The sequence below is a fragment of the Stegodyphus dumicola genome, chromosome 6, assembly GCF_044657685.1.
Source record: "Stegodyphus dumicola isolate Sdum_Otavi_A_Nest chromosome 6, ASM4465768v1".
Classification (NCBI taxonomy): Eukaryota; Metazoa; Arthropoda; class Arachnida; order Araneae; family Eresidae; genus Stegodyphus; species Stegodyphus dumicola.
The window spans coordinates 219,011,755-219,030,057 of NC_140773.1; the positions used below are offsets into that span (position 1 = coordinate 219,011,755).

The 18,303-nt window shown below is 30.8% G+C and overlaps 1 protein-coding gene across 1 annotated transcript; it reads right to left on the reverse strand.

Moving 5' to 3' along the window:
• Positions 1-4,903: 4,903 nt before the first annotated feature.
• Positions 4,904-17,978, reverse strand: LOC118189650 (actin-6-like). Its single transcript, XM_035360310.2, has 5 exons — positions 17,874-17,978; positions 10,672-10,911; positions 9,452-9,698; positions 7,527-7,744; positions 4,904-5,269 (listed from the first exon to the last, which is right to left on the reverse strand). The coding sequence occupies exons 1-5, from the start codon at positions 17,967-17,969 to the stop codon at positions 4,973-4,975; spliced, it is 1,098 nt and encodes a 365-aa protein (XP_035216201.2). The 5' UTR covers positions 17,970-17,978; the 3' UTR covers positions 4,904-4,972.
• Positions 17,979-18,303: the final 325 nt, after the last annotated feature.

Here is an 18,303-nt window from a genome sequence, read left to right on the forward strand (position 1 = left end):
TTGTAATCGAAAAACAATTTCTAACACTTGCGCAATAGCTGCAAAGTAAGATAATAATAATTTATTTACTAAAGAAATATTGATTATATTATCTCCTAATATAAATTTAGTAGACTGTATCTAAATGAAGTAACCCAGAAATATGAAATTTAATTTCGAAAAAAATTTTAAAGCTACTTGAATTTAAATCATGAAAAATAGAAATTCAAATGTTAAAAAAAGAAAATTAATGAACCAAGTAATTATCGTCATTGATCGGAAATTAGTTGACTTTTCAAGCTGTACAAACCAACCCCTGTTCAGTGAATAATAATTAATAATAAATGCGAAGTTGTTTCTTCTTTTACTCAAGTAAGAATGATGATGCCAAACTGGCAAATTTAGTTAAGGCCAAAATTGTAGTTCCGTTCAGTTATTGGAATTTTAGAAAACCAAATTAAGTAGAGTACTATAAAGAATTCATTTTGAATGTAGCATTTCCGTTAAGTTAATTGATTTTTTAGAAATCTCGAGTTAATATAGCCAAATTATATATATTGGAAAGTTTTAAAATTTATGGAACTTCTTGCAATTCCATTTACGATGTTTCGAAAAAAAAAATTATGCAAAATTTTATATAAGCATGCATAAATAGAAAGGTTTTTATAAAAAGGAAAGTTAGCTTTCGATATTGTTGCGTGCGTATGGGTAATAGATTGAATGCACCAGTCCGATAAAAGTTTAATAAAATTTATTCTTATTAAAAAAATATAACAGAACGCTGGACTTTTTCTCAGATATATTTGTACAAGTGTTCACAATATCACGTAGTAATAATTAGTAGTTATACTTTTAAACTACTAAAAACAATCAATAAAACACACAGCACAGAGAAAGCTAATCGGATCAACAATAACAACAGCAGCTAACTAAACAATTGAGTTGAGATGTCTCTCTCCGGCTTTTTAAAGCTTTTAATCGGTCGCGAGAGAGTTCTAGTAATTTCTTTGCTTCTCGACATTTCTGGAAACCAACAAGAGGATGGAATTACGGTTATAGCTAACAAATCAATCACTTATTCAATTTTAATACAAATAAAACCGATATTCATTTATTAAATGTTCAATGTATATGCTCCTGCATTTTTACTTTTCCAGCATAGCTTTCTCTTAATATTTGTCTCGTGCTGCATTGCACGGGGAAATACAATAGTTTTAATTATATTTCTACTTAAAATAGATAACTAAATACAAAATTCGTAATAGTGTCATGCCTGTAAAGTAAAAAATTCTTGATAGAGTAATATTTATATTGTTTAAAATTTTCAACTATTAAGGAATTTGCAACAGTTCAATAAAGGAATTATAAATATTAATCCACCGGTACAAGTTATTTTATAGCTTTACGTAAACGTGCTTTTACTTTAGTTCTTTTCAAAAAGTTTTTGTTCATTAATTTTAATAACACTGTATTTCATACCAAAATAAAAAATTAATTTAGAGTTTTTCCATGAATTTATATCTGCTGGTGCTGCCATCTAGTGGTACACATTGAAACAAATTCTGATCTAAAATTCGTTCAAAAGAAGAAGATTAATTTGGAAAAAATATAATTAATAAAGTAACTGATAATTTAGAAAGCTAAAAGAGAAATATTAATTTATACAAAAGATTATTCTAAAGAAGACTAAGCTTTTATTTTACTCTTTTGTTATAATTTTTATTCATTAATTTTAATAACAGACACCAAATTTCATACCAGATTAAAAAATAAATTTCGAGTTTTTTTGTGAATTTATATCTGCTTGTGCTGCCATCCAGTGGTACATATAGAAACAACTTCTGATCAAAAATTCGTTTAAAAATAAAAATTATAATTAATAAAGAAAGTAAGAATTAAAAAGAAATAGGAGTATTAATTTGTACAAAAGGTTATTCAAAAGACGACAAAGCTTTTATTTTAGTTATTTTCGCGAATTTTTTGTTCATTAATATTAATAACAATGTTTTATACTAAAATAAAATTGTGTAGAAATTTCAAGCTTTATATCTGCTCGTGCTACCATCTATTGAGACTTATTGAAATACCTTCTAATCTAATTCCTTCAAATAAGTTTAATTTAAATAAATGAATACTGACACTTTTCTTTTGTTATGAAGTTGCCGCGGGATTCTTCAAAGACATAATTTATTCATTGTACCATTAAAAATTCATAAATTTAATTATTTAGGAAAAGTAATAATATAATATATATATATATATATTAATATAAAATATTAATTTAAAAATAGAATTTAGAAATATTATAATTAATAAAGAAAATAATAATTTAGAAAAAGAAAAGAGGAATATTAATTTGTACAAAAGGTTATTCGAAAGAAGATAAAGCTGTTATTTTAGTTCTTTCTGCGAAATTTTTGTTCATTAATTTTAATAACAGAATGTTTCATACGAAAATAAAAAATACAGAAATTTTGAGTTTTATATCTGCTCGTGCTGTCATCTATTGAGACTTACTGAAACAAAATCTAATCTAAAACTTTTCGAATAAGTTTAATTTAAGCAAATGACTATTGACACTTTTCTTTTGTTATGAAGTTGCCGTGTGATTCTTCTGAGACATAATGTATTCATTGTACCAGTGTAAATTAATAAATTTGAGTTAAAATTCCTTCCGCAAAAATCTGTACGTATCGTGAAGTGTTTAAACTTAGTTTTAAATTTAACATGAAATGTATTTAACAATTAATCTATCTTTTTGTGAACAAAAATATAAATTATAGTAATTTAATATTATTTAATTTTATAATTAGATATTTTATGAGACATGTATTTTTAGCATTATTTGCAAGTTATTACAGTGGTGGCCAAAATTGTGGACACTTTTGGAAATTTTTATGTTTTTGAACTTTGTATGCTTATAGAAAATGTTACGTTTCGCAAAATGCAAACTTGTATATATCATTTTAAAGAGAATTTATTACTGAATTCAATACAAGACACAAAATTTAATTATTTGCAATACAAAAAAGTTATATGTACTTTAATATAAATAAAAAAACACAGTTATGAAATGGTTTGTAATGTTTAGCTTTCCTGGCCAATCACTGTTCTTGTTCTGAGAACCAATCAAATGTTAGTAACTGCCAGTAGAAGCTGACATCATGTTTACACTTGAAACAATTCATTATTTTGCTTTGTTCTGTAGAAGGAGGACGTGTTTCTTATACACTGCAATTACAAGTAGGAATTTTTGTAAGAATTTTTAATATTTAGTCAAGAAGCAATGACATCAAATAAAAGAGTAGATTGGACACCTAGAAAGAGATGTAATATTATTGTGTTACGAGAAAGTGGTCTTTCCTATGCTGAAATTGCAAGACAGGTGGGTGGTTTAATGACTACATCTGGAGTCCGAAAGTTTTGATAACGATATCAGGAGACAAATTCAATAAAAAACAAAGAAGGAAAAGGCCAAAAAAGGTGCACCACATCTATTTATGACAGAAGAATAAAAAGACTATGTCTCCAAGATAGAAAAATGTCATCAGCGGCCATTAGAAGTGATCTGAATGATACTGGTGTTTCTGTTAGTTCAAGAACAACTAGGAGAAGATTAACAGATGTTGGACTGAGAGGTAGAATTCCACGAAAAAAGCTTTATCTTAAGTTTCAGCAACGAAAAAAAAAAAAAAAAAAAAAAAAAAAAAAAAAAATGACTACAGTGGGCAAAGGAACTCATTAATTGGACAGATGATCAGTGGTCACAAGTTATATGGAGTGATGAAACTAAGATGTCGTTATTCGGTAGTGATGGGCGAAAATATGTAAGACGTAGAATAGGAGAAGAGCTACATCCTGACTGCATTCAAGAACCCAGTTACTGTTATGATTTGGTCATGCATGTCAGCAGATGGTATTGGTCGCCTTCACGTCATCGATGGGACACTGAATGCCAGAAAATACATTGACACTATTCTAGAACCAAAACTTCTACCTTCCATCAGAGATCTCTTTCCCGACAATGCTTCGTTTATTTTTCAGCAGGATTCTGCTCCTTGCCACACGGCCAAAATATCGAAAGAGTGGTTTCGTACAAAGAGCATTAAATTGTTGTCATGGCCAGGAAACAGTCCTGACCTCAATCCTATAGAAATGGCCAGGAAGTAGTCCTGACCTCAATCCTATCGAAAATTTGTAGCACTGTTTGAAAACTCTTGTCCGAATGAGGCGCCCCTCAAATAAAAGGGAACTAATTGAGGCTATAATTGTTTCCTGGCATCATGTAATAACGAAAGAAGAGCTTAAAACTCTTGTCAGCTCAATGAAACATCGATGTGAAGCTGTAATCAAAAATAAAGGGTACCCTACTAAGTACTGATAACTCACTGCAATTATCACTATCAAATGTATATCGATAACTATTATCGTTTAACTTTTTTTTGTATTGCAAATAATTGAATTTTGTGTTTTGTATTGGATTTAGTAATAAATTCTCTTTAAAATGATACATACAAGTTTGCATTTTGTGAAACGTAACGTTTTCTATAAGCATACAAAGTTCAAAAACATAAAAATTTCCAAAAGTGTCCACAATTTTGGCCACTACTGTAGTTTTAAATGCATTTATTTAATTAATATCTTTACATGCAGAATGTCTTTTGGTCTTGATTAATTTATTTCGATTCAAGAAGAACATTAAAATTATTTAAGAGTTGAAAAATAGAAGAAGATTTAAAAGAAAATATTTTTAAATGAGTTATATTATTAATTTCCTCAAATGCTTCTATATAAAACTGTTTGATCACAAGAGTATTCTTATCGAAGAAACTGGAATGATATAGAAAGGTGGAAATAAAACTGATTTTAATAATGGGTTTGCTTTAGAGAAAAAAATTAATCAACAACAGTCTGGAGCATAAAATTGATTTTAATTATTTTGCCTCGAAATATATAATATTTGTTAAAATTGATCTAAGATTGTTGCAATGTATCAGAAGCATTTTCTGTGCACAATTCGAGGTCCATAATCGTTGTACTCAGAACGTGTGACGCAGATGTCCCGGAAAGTTGACAAAGATCCTAGAATGGAGCCTCCGACCCAAGCAGCATACCTTCTTTCCTTTGGAGCACAGACGTGTACGTCAAAAGGACACATATGTTTCAGTTCGTGGTGCAAACGTTGCTCCATACCAGGGAACATTGTGCTGCCACCGGAAAGGAGTACATTTTGCATTATATATCTTCTGATATCGACGTCACACCTCATGATTGAGTCATAAATGACTTCCTAAAATTTTAAAAGTCAGATTCACACTGGCTGAAAACAAGGAAACCTAAGCAAAAAGTTAGCTTCTACATAAAAACAGCAATATATCTTTTCACTTCGTAGTACGTTAAATTTAATTGTGAAGTCTAGCACTACTTCTTTATCTTTCGAATTTATTGTTAAATTTATCTTGAATTCTCACCGCAAGGAGTCGGTGTTTTTGTGACACGAAGTCCGTCCCTTTCTGTTAAAGGATTGTGGTAAATTAACAAAGGGCTTTTTACACTCTTTATCTGTTGTGAGTTGTCTAGCCAGACTTTGAGATCTCGACACTTTGTATGATAGTAAAGTAGGTTAGATCCTATGACTGGAATTCTAATTTAATGTATAATTGTTAGCATGTATACCTTAAAATCAAAGTCCTGTCCTATTGTCTTAGAGTTAATCTTTATTTATTAGGTGCTTTTTATATGTCACTTATTAGCACTGCAAACATGGCTTTAACAGAAAGCATTCCACCAGTGGTAGAGCGACAAAGTCGCTGAGCAATAGTAATTGGTCCGTGGTTTGATTCCCGGTAAACGGGTTGTCTACAAGAGCGGTTTTGCGATTTATCCCATGTGTAACATGTATACGAGCCAGTTTCCTTTAAAACGTCCTCCAAGAAGGCATCCCTTCCCTTCGGAAGTTAGCCCTCGAATCCTTTGTCGTCATCAAATTAACCAAATCCAACAAGTTATCCAAACGCATGTATATATATTCGTTTGATTAATATTTTATGAATTGTATATATCACAGTTTAGTCTTTGGATTATCTGTTGAAAGGTAAATATTTGGATTTAATTTTTCACTGAAGTATTTTGTTTTTTCACTTTCGTTTTCAATTCTTTTAATAAAATAGAATTATTTTTATTTCAAGTTATTCTAATTATTCTAATTAGAATATATATTTTTACTTGCTTTGGGGAAGGACCAGAATTTTCGGATGAATTATTATAAGTAAAATACATTGAAATATTTCATCGGATAATTCTGGATACAGAAAAGCAAAGATTTTTGTAGAAAAGAAATTTCAGTTGATTTCACTGTTTCTCCTCCCTGAAGAAGTAGCACTGAAGTTGATTGAATTCCTCTTCTGTTTTCGTTCATTTTTCTTTAAATTTTATCGATTTTTTTAAATGGGATTTTGCTTGCTTGAAAAGTTTTGGTTTTAACTGTTTAAAACTGCTGCATTTATAAGATTATATGAAATTTATTAATTACGAATTTGAAATTTTGATCTTTGCGAAAAATTGGTTCTAAAGTTCTTACTTTGTGTCTTTAATGATAATGCGCGAAACTACTAGGCATGTTTAAATTTTGTTTTCAAAAGAATTGTTTTGTAATTATATATATATATATATATATATATACACGTAATAAAATATTCATAGTATATATATTATAGGTTTGTACTGAAACCAAAGCTTTAACTGTATTTTTTTATCATAGCAAAAATGTACACTAAAAGTTTGTCCTGTCAAATCTGCTCTCCTTACGCTTGTTTATTCTCTTATTTAAGGGGAATCGGAACTCCCTATACCGACAATGTTAAATTGTCCATTTTCGATACACCTTTTCTCAACATCTGCTGTAGATACACGTTTGAAATTTTTGGTGTAATTAAAGTACACTTGTCTGATTACGCTGAAATGAGCTTTTGAAGCATTTTAAATTTTAGAGTAATTTATATAATATTGTATTAGGCATAGTAAAATTTAGCGCTTTTCTCAGAAAAAAAATTTTAATTTTTTTTAAAACTTACCACAAAAAGCTCATTTGAGTAAATATGTGGAAATACAACAAATAATCTATAAAAACTTACATAAATGTGAGCAATAGTTCTTGAGAATAGGTACATCGAGTATAAAAAATCACATTTGGAGAAAAATGCATTTTTATGTAAAAATCCTCATTTATCAAAGCATTCGATGATAAATGAAATAGTTTTTTTGACCGTTCTAATTTTCATAGAGATTAAAACATGGTATTTTTAGAAAGCTAAAATTAGAGAATTTGAAATTGCAAAAAATCCCAAATCTCCATTTTTTGAAGATTTTTGGCTTCCAACACCCTTTAATCCAGAACTATTTAACCCAAATAAGTAGAAAAACTTGCTATATACTTGGTAAAATAAACAGTGATGTTCCTATTTTATAAGAAGTAAAAACAATGATAGTATTTGATTTTAAGATTAAAAAAAAGACAAAGGGGTATATCACGAAATCGTGACTTTTACCTGAAATCCAGGTTCTTCTAAGTTCACATAAGAAGGACGGAAAAGTAACTCTGGACAGCGAAATCTTTCCGATCCCACAGTTAAAACTTGTCCATCTGGTAGAACGTACTCATGATTAAAGGCTGAAAGATTTCTGGAGCAAACTCTCATGTCGTTTACGAAGTCCTGGCTTACGAAGCAAAGAGATTCTTTTATATCTCGAACGATCTCATGTTCAGCTGAAAGCGGTTAGAAATGTTACACAAACAAATAAGGAAAGATAGAAATGTTGCACAATTCTTGTGGAACATCGCAAGTAAATAAACAAAAGATTCAAATTCTTATTTGAATTATAAAATAAAATTAAAGAAATTGAGCAGTTGTTGTTCAAAGCAGTGATTTTCGGTCTGGGTTTTTTTCAGTTTATAACATGTTGAAAAAGATGTTAAACTTATCAAGGGAAACCAAAGTTTTTTTAAACTGCTCATGATATTTTTAAAAATTTAACTATTGCTTTGTTTTTAAAAGTAATTCTTTCCTCACAATAAAAAGATTTATTTTTAAATTTCTGTTTACAGAAATAGTTACTGAAACTACTTTGCAATAATTACTGAAATGGAACATCACTTATTCAAAAAATTAAATGATATGTTTACTTAGTGTATACAATGATGCATTAAAATTTTAAAAGTTTTGCTGCTACTTTATTTTTTACTAAGGTATTTATTATTGTGACTATTTACGTCTGTGATGTTTCTTTTGTTTTCTTTTCTATTACTACTTTTCCGTCATCTTCTCCGCTTTCAGCGGACACCAAAAATTTAACTGGGATTTGCGTTTAAAATTGTCATGTTCACGTCTGTATTTTGCTTATCTACATCAAAAGTATCAAACTTTAAAGAATATATTAATATATAGTATTAAAACTTTGGTTTCGACTTAATTTTGACACAAAAGTTTTGTCTAAATTTCAATAACTATCATTTTCTTAATAATTTTATTCGTATAGTACGTATCTGGTTGTAACGAAAGTTTTCCAACAAAAACATTATAAATAAAGCTGTTAGGACAAAAAAAAAAAAAAAAAAAAAAAAAAAAAACCAACAACATGAAAATAGTACCTGTAGTGCGGGTAGTAATCATCACTCAAATCTATGATTTTCTGCCAACGTCTTGGTAGTTTTTCAAAGACGAAAATCATTCTTTCTTCGCAAGAAACGAGGACCAAAACGCAGTGAAATTAACGTCTTTCCTTTGTCTTCACATCTCAGCGGATACGTCATTCACATGCTCGAAACTTAAGAATCAATCAATCTATGAATTAAATGTGTTTTTACAGTATTTAGACATTAATATTGTTGCGAAATGCCCAACTTCGGTAAGATAGCTTCACCGCAAAGCGGATTTAAGGTCGCCATAAAATGTCAGGGAAAGGCAAGGTTGCCAGATTTGGTGCGAAATCGCCCATTTGGCGACGAAATCGGTGATATGCTATAGCCAGAGCAAGAACATTCTAGAACGAATTCTTACAGGCTTTCCCGAGAATGTTCTCTAACGCAGGTTAAAAGCTATAAATACCCTGCCTCTACGCGAAGTAGCAGTTTATCGTGAAAAGTATCTTGAGTATGTAGAATCCAGAAGTAGTGCTTTGAGTTCGAAGATTAGCTCGAGAGCGATCAACCGAGTCGGAAGCTGTACTTCAGTACTTTGTCCTGAAGCTGTCTTCGCAGTTATAGCCTGAAAGCTGTGTAGTTGATTGTTTTAACGTGTTTATCGTAGTTTTTCGACCGCTGTAAACGTGTCTTTGGAACTGTCTTTTATGCAATACTGACTAATAAATCGGCTTCGTCATCAATCAATCTAAATCTACGCAATAATATTATTTTGACATTATTAATTTCATTTTAATAGCTAACTCAATCCATCTTGTAAAAGTTCTTTTTTACCTGATGTCGTAAAATAATAGCCCCTTTCCGTCAGTAGCTGTCGTAGGTAGTCCGTGAGAGTTCGGCCTGCGTATTCAATTCTCCAGATGGCATGGTGAATCGCGTAACCTTCGTAGACAGGGACTGCTTGACTGATACCGTCTCCAGAGTCGAGTACTATGCCCGTAGTTCTGCCGCCAGTGTACAAAGACAAGACAGCTTGAATCGCAATAAAAGCTCCTGGACAGTTGAAAGTTTCGAACAATATCTATAGTAATCGAAATAATTGTTATTGAGAATAAGTTTCCAATTATTCATCGTCAGGCCAAAGGTATTTCTGTTTTCAAAAATATAATACAGTTACGAATTTTGTATATATGGTAAACATATTTAGGAAAATTATATGTAAATTATAGGATCTCTTGTATAATTTAACATGAAGACCTCAAGAGAGTGAGGCTTCGCCGGAAAAATAAGGTTACAGCGGCAACTTCATTTAACATTGAAGTAAATGGCTATTTCGCCAAGAGAGATAGCGCCAAGTTGGCGCTGGTTTTTGCGACTAAATTTTACTGCCAAATTTGGCGAAAAATTGCCAAAAGTTGCCACACTGGGTCGCACTTCGGCCCAATTCCTGTTTAACTGTAACTGATCTGATTCCTAAATGTAACTGTAACTGTATCCGGCTCTATATGCATTTGTAACTGAATATGCATTCCAGCAATTTCGAGAAATCGAAAGTACGGAAATTCCTCGGCGGCTGGGGGAAGACGGGAGAAAGCATCAGTTCTCAGTTGTTTTTAGAACAGATTTGAGTTCGGTATATTGAAAACCACGCTCGTTGGATACGCATTGCATTGAGTTGTGTTTAACGTTCTCAGAAGTTTCAAATGGAAAGTACTGATTGTGCTCTGTCATACAGAGAAGACCTATACGAGTGCTTTTGTGAAAGGTTCTAGAGGTGTGAAGTGTTTCTATTGGGAAAATAAAGTTCGTCGAGCTATCATCTTATCTGTGTACATTCAGTAATCCATTACGAATCTGTACGCAAGTAACAGTATGTTTGCTTAAAAGCCTTTTGTTATTAAATAACATAAAGTCTTGAAAATTACAGTGAAACATTAATTCTTTGACTCAGAGTATTATTTAATGCAGGGAAATCAATCAAATAATTTGGAAAAAATGATGAATAATGATAAAAAATCATAGAATAATCACATACATGCTTAGATTTTCCTTACTTCCAACATTTTTTCTCTGTTCCGTAGTGGGTTCTTGGGAGCTTCTGAAACTATGACAGGATACTCGGAAGGATCTACTTCCAGAAGATGACTAAAGGTGTGATCCCAGATGACCTCTAGGTCATCCCAGTTTCGAATAATGCCTTGTTGGAGGGGATAAGAGAGTGCAAGAATGCCTCTTTTAGCTTGGGCTTCTCCTCCCACGTAGAAACTGCGGTAATCTAAACCGGCAACAACAGGCTGTAAAGTGGTATACACAGCTTATAACTATTATCTACAGATTGATAATTTTTGGCAACAATTCTTAAGAGGCAAAAAATGAATTAATTTAATTTTATTTATTTTTTAATATTAGTAAAGGAAGTAATGTAATCGCGAAAAATTTCGGATATCATATTTTAAAGAAAATATCCATTTTGAGCGCTTTGGAATCCGAATCCATTTGAACGATTTTTTTGTATTACATACGTACGCACGGATAAAATAAAGGATTCTCTTTTCTAAAATGGATTACAAAACTGATTTAAAATGGATTAAAAAGAGATTTTCTCATGATGTCTGCACATACGTATGTATATATCTCACATAATTAAAAAAGGATTAGCCGTAGAACGTTAAAGTTTTGTATATGGGACAGCTATAACATCTAGTTGTTCATCGCCCCTCTTTTCTACAATCAGCCGCGGCAAACGTATATATATATATATAGGTCTTACGTCTAATTACCAGTTAGCTTTACATTTTCTTTTTCAATATATATATATATATATATTTAATAGGAAAAAATTTATAAGTAATGAAGAGAAGGAATTTTGATGGCGTAGAAATGTTGATCGATAATGAATAAGAAACTGGCAGCCGAGCAGATTAAATCTTTTATTTCATTTCAGCAAACCTGTGGTGCCCACAAAAAACTTCGCACATTATTTGCGCCTATTTCAAAAGATTTACATTTTTGATAACATTGCAGTAAGAAGGAAACAGCAGACAGTAGTCCAGCTAGGCCTAAGCGTAGCAAGCGAATGCTTTATGTTCAGGGTGAAATCTTAATTCTGACTCAGTTAGTTTTTGTTCTCAGTGCAATTTGATTGGATAATTAATACTGATGCAAAATTATTATTGGCTATTTGAGTTTTCGTTCCGTTTACATCATCAGAATTACGTAACAATCATACGGCATGGATTAATCTCGGAAGGACGCAGGGCAAAGAGAGATTACTATTTTCAGGATACAGGGAAATATTTACATTGCTAATTTAAATTACAGATTATCTTTTACATATTTTTATATTTTTCTTACATACCCCCTTCAAAGAGAAAAAGACGTAACGATAAAAGAAAAAGCTTTAAAGCAGTAGTAAATGAAGAAAAATGCAAATTATAAAATTTTGTATATTTGTATACCAATATAATTAATTAAATAATTGTAAAGTATAATTTTTAAATATCAATTAAAAAAATTAATTTATTTTTTAGAGTCCTATTAAATTTTTTAGCATGTCAGTCCAAAAGTCTTTTTCTTTTAGAGTTAGTTCACATAATCACAATTCTTCATGGAAAAGTTTTGTCACCACAGAGTGTCACTAAAACTTATATATAAACATTACTTATAATAACTGAAATATATAACAATATAGGACACCGATTTTCATATTGATCAATTATCATTCGGAGGCGCAATACTGCAGAAATTATGGTTTCACTTTTGTTATCTTTTCATTTGCAACTCCTTATTTTACCGAACTGGAAGGCCTCCCACAGTACTTCTAAGCAAACACTTCCATCAGTAGGGCTATCCACTTGAGGTAGCCAGTGTGTCTGTTCTGCACCGGTGGCTCAGGGTTCTAAGGCAGTTACTTAAAAAGCCTCCATTCCTTGCATAAGGTAACTGGCCTTTGGGAACTGCACTGATACATTCCATAATAAAAAAAAGTATAAAAAAATCTGAATGTTTGCACATTTTATATTACATTCAAAGGAGTGTTTTTTAACGTTTTGTGTATTACCTGTATTTATTAAATATCAGGTTCTTCTCACTTAAACAATGAAGTTCAGTTCAACAGCAATATCATAAAATATTTAAAACAGTACATCTTTAGATTTTCCAATACACAATCTCGCGCGCTGGAGACAAATTTGTTTTCCGTACAATGTTGCCATTGCTCGCTTTGAAATTCAGTTTCTTAATAAAAAAAACTCATAAAAAATTTACAAAATATAAAATAGATAATAAAACAAATTCCAAATTTTTGCTTCCAGATGCCCATATTCGGGTGGAGACGTAAGTTATTCAAAAGATGATGAGGTACCGTTGTTTTATCACTATGAGAGAAACATACATACATTTATGCAGATTCTTCATTATTTAATTTCTTTAAAGATGGAATTACAGTAATTTGGTGGCAGAAATTTAAAAAGTGATTCGTCGTTAATAGTGAATCAACGCAAATTCCAATTACATTCAGTCATAAAATGAGAACCTTCAACATTGTCATATATGGAGAGGGTTAAAGGAGCAACTGTACAGAGGTAATGACAGGCCTCTGCTTCAGAACCAGTACTGCCTCAACATACTCTATACTTAACATAAAATAACCCTTAAATTTTAATATGAATTTACCAGAGCCCTAAACAAATTTTAAACAAATATCAGATTTCAATTTGCCTTAAATTATTTTGATGATATTATGGTATTTTCCTCAAATTTTGATGAACATCTAAAACATCTTAAGATATTATTTGGGCATACGTGAAAAAGAGAATATAAAATGAAAACAATCCAAGTGTAAATTTGCTAAAGAAAAGATAAATTTTCTTGGATATGAAGTTCAAGCATGAAAATATCAGTCTATTGATGCAAATATTGAAGTTATTTAAAAATTATAACCTCCCAAAAATGTTAAAGAATTACAAAGATTTATAGGAAGTATTAATGTAAACCATAAATTTATTCAAAATTATCCAAAAATTAGAGCCCCTTTAATAAATTTACTTAAAAAATACTTTCTATAAATGGACAACTGAATGTCAAATAGCTTTTCAAAATTTAAAAGATGCGTTAATTTCTAGATCCATTTTAGCTTTATTTAATCCGAAATATCCTTGTCATTTACTGTAGATGCATCTAAAAGTGCTCTTGCAATTTTGAAACAAGAGCACCCAGGTAGTAATTTACATCCAATTGCTTTCCATTCAAGAAAATTAAGGTCTTACGAGCAAAATTATACAATTACTGAACTAGAGTATTTATCCATTGCTGATGCCATAGATAGATTCTATTATTATTTACATTGTAGAGACATTATGTATTTTTTTGGAGGCAGGCAAGATGAAAAATTAGCAACGCCTTCGCCAGGAATCGAACCACGGATCTCTGGATACCGGCCCAGCGTGCAGAACCACTACACCACGAAGGCACGCTAGGAAAGCGAGAGAGATACCTTATTACATGGTAATTATTTTACTGTACATACTAATCATGCTGCTCTAGTTCGGCTCAAGAACATTAAATATCCTACAGGCAAATTATTCACATGGTCATTAAAATCATCTATATATGATTTTGATATACAGTATAAGGAAGGTTATACCTGTATTGAAGCTGATATGTTAACTAGAAATCCTATTTGTCAACATGTGAGTTTGCAAGTCCATTTATTATCATTAGAAGAAATTAAAGAGCATCAAAATTTAGATAATGTATGTAATCCTAAGTATAAGAAAATTAATGACGTGTTAGCTATTAAGAAACAAGGATTATATGAAATTATAATACGAATATCTCTTCGTACTAATATACTTCAAATAGCTCATACTGAATTTGGTCATATTGGTGTGTCCCCGATGCAAAATTTACTTTCTGCTCAATATTATTGGGCAGGAATTATTCAAGATATCAACTATTGTGAACATTGTGAAGTCTGTCAATTTAATAAGAAAAAGAAACAAAAGCGATTTGATTTCATGCAAGCATTTCCATCTGTTAGTGAATCTTTTGAACTATTATCTATTGATACTGCTGGTGGTTAAACTATTATAATTCTACTAAAGATTATATTCCCATAATTAATGATCATGCAACTCGTTATATATGGACATTTACCTCTAAAGTGTAGCTACTGATACTTATATAAATTGTTTAAAACAAATTTTTCAAATTCAGGTAAAAAAGAAAATTTTAAATGAGAGAAATGCCGCTTTTACTTCTTCAAAATTCAAAAATTTTCTGAAAAACAATAATGTGAAATAATTATTAACTATTGCTAATAGACCTAAACTAATGATAAAAGTCGAAAGAGTAAATAAAACTATTATATCTAGATTAAAATGTAAATTAAATTCTTGTCAAGTCAATATTGCATGAACTAAATTATTACCTCAAGTCACCGAAGAATATAATAATACACCACATTCTGTAACAAAATTGCCACCTTTTTATTTAATGTATGGTAAATTATGATTCTCTGATTGAAAACCATAAAATGCACCCACCAAAGGAAGAAGCTAGAAAAATTGCTAAAAAAACGTCTGATGATTATCCTGATGTATAAATAAAGAAAGATATGACACCCATTATAAACCCAGCAATTTTAAAATAGGTGATTAGAATTTCAATATTCTAATACCCGTAAACATTCTCCTCCTTTTTCAGGTCCTTCCAAAATTTTAAAACAATATTCTGAAGTTACTAAAAAGAAATCTATTGTCTACTCAACCAGACTCAGGCCTTTCAACCCAGCTAGTGAATTTCAATTAACTGTTAGAAATAGTAGAATCCCTTTTCAGTACAAAATTAATTAATTTTAGTTTTCCAAGTTATGCATCAAAATTTCTTACCCTATTATGACTTGTAAACTGATGAAGATTTTAAAACCTAATTATGACAATTTATTTTCCTTATCAGGTTCAATGTTTCTTCTTACCTTCTTCGGAAACATACAATGACCTGACTAGAACAGAGAGCTTACTAAAGCTATGTTCACTAATTGTAGTAAGTAGACAGGATACAGACGAAGGGTATACAAAACCCTTTATTTTTTCTTTATATACAATGACTTCCGTACTTCGGAATACAATGACCCTCCACTCGGGGTCTAACTTAAAAGATATCAAAATAAAACTAAACTCTAATTTAACTTTAGAATAAGATTGGCCTTATAATAACAGGAAGCGTATGTAGCACAGAGACTGTGAACACTACAATACGTTTAATTTATCAAGAGGATTAAAACCTCTGGCCTGGAAGGCAAAGTAGCAACTGCGTAACTTCTAAGGTAAGCGGCCTGCTTCGAACTCACGGCTTCCTCTCTTCTGCTTGGCAAAAAGGCCACACTTAAATACTTGGCGTTCGCCAGACAACTTTGCATAAACTCCTTCACGCTTATAATTCTGGCCGGAAGTAGAAAATAAGAAGTGATAGTAAAGATTTAAAATAAAATAAACGTTAGTAAAACTTAAGATCCTTACATCCTGATTTTTGACTTTTTCCAGTCTGACAGTTTAAAAGACTTTTATTTGTCTTAAACTTGTCTTGTTATTTGTCTTAAACTTCAATCTTAACTTTGTATAATTTTTATATTTTAATTAATGAATTAATTAATATGAAAGATTTGAGCAAACTTTGATAATTTTACAATGCTAAAAACTAGTTACCTTTTTCAAGGAATGGAGGTTTTTTTTTATTTTTTGTACTTAAGCATCCCCCACCATCAGCAAGTTGGTACACTGATTTTGTTTGGAGAGGTCAAGTTAATTAATCCTCAAAGTTATTCTATTATATTATTATGTTATTGCATTCCATTTGCAATCAGAAGAATTTATTCAATTACGCACAAACTGTGTGTGTTATAATATCAAATTTTCGCAACAGTCAAGAACTCTGTAGAACTATTTCGTCAAAAACTTTGAAAAACCTTTCACTAGACATTTTTCGGCTGTTTTGAAAACAGAGCTTAAGAGTTTTCAAAATTATGTATTTGCCAATTTATTGCCATTTACTTTTATTTAGAAATTATATTTTGATGTAATAGTTTTAAATTAGATTTTTAAGCATTTCCTAATTTACATATAAGAGAACTCATGAATAATGATGGGGCATAGTGAAACTTACAGGCTATGTCCTTGATGACTTACACACTGTAAATAATGTAATTAAACAATGTAATTAATAACTTATACACTGTAAATATTGTAAAAACGTTCTCTTGCTTTGCTCATGCTTTCTTCTCAAAAGAATTTTTTCTCGCCAAGCCTTTTCCTCTTTGAAGGGAACATATGTAAGATAAAACAAATATTTAAATCAGCTTTATAATTTAATTTATTAATAGCTTCTTAATTCCTCATTTTTAATTTGGTTATTTCCTTTTTGTTCTAATAATAATAATAATAACACTTCTGGACTGCATCATCTCTAGATTAATCTATGTCACAAATTGCTTAACGCTGATGATGTAGTCATTTCGGAACCTAAACTTTTGAAAACTGAAAACTTTATAAACCAAAACCTTCCTCTTTGGTGAGCTGCCATATTGGATAAATGCTTACTTCGCTAGTATTTCTGTTGCTGCTTGGGAGCAATTTCGTTCCGCTGTTTTCCTATCGCAATAGTATTCAAAAATATAAATGTTCTGTAAATAGGCACGTTTAGCGTGCTAAGTGAACTGTGGCTATAAATATGAATTTAAATAAAACTGGAATTAAAAACTGCCTCAACTGGCAAATTTCTTATTCATTGCAGATCGGCATTTCAGTATTCTACGCAATCAGCATTCTTCCTCTTCAATATGGATCTACGTTCTGCGCGTAACAATATTTCTATTTCTTTTTCTCTTTTTTATCATATATATATACTAACCCTTTTACCCCACTCGGTGAGCTCTGTTTTTTATTCTTATATGTTGATAATTTTTTGCATTTTTTGCTTTAAAAGTGACTGAATTACTTTGTTCTTTTGTTCCGGTCAAGGTTTCTATGCCTTTAATTAATCTGCATGCAGTAGCTGTAGAATTATCGATAATAAACTAGGTCTAAAAAGTGTTGGTTATTTATTTACATTTGAAACTCTTCCTAGTTCACACATTGCACATGAAAGTAAGATAACTTTCTTCATTTTAACGTTCTAGCATTATGTTATGATCAGGCATTTAAGAATCAGAATGAATTTCATGGCATTCTTTTTTTTTATTGTTATTTTATTTACTTACTATATATCTTGGTCTGCCTACGACCGATGGGAACTCAACTTGTGGAGATGAATCTCCAGCAAAACCAGCTTTACAAAACCCTGTGCCATTATCCATAACTATGACACTAAAATGAAAAGAAAACGACACAATTTAAATACTGCTTTCATTACCCTTTTAATATTTGCCGTTTGACAAAAGAAGGCTTATAATATTATGAAAGACTATGCTAGGATTTGTATCATTTGATACAGTTTACGTGAACAGCATTGGGTTTGAGTATGAAAAAAATACAAACGCATTCCATCACGAACAAACCACTTCACGAAACAACTTCCGGAACGAAAATGTCTCGGGTGATAAATGGTGTGTCAAGTAATGAACATACGATCAAGCAAGATAAAATTCAAAGGCTTTTTGAGGTGACTTTTGATACAGATTTAACACTGAA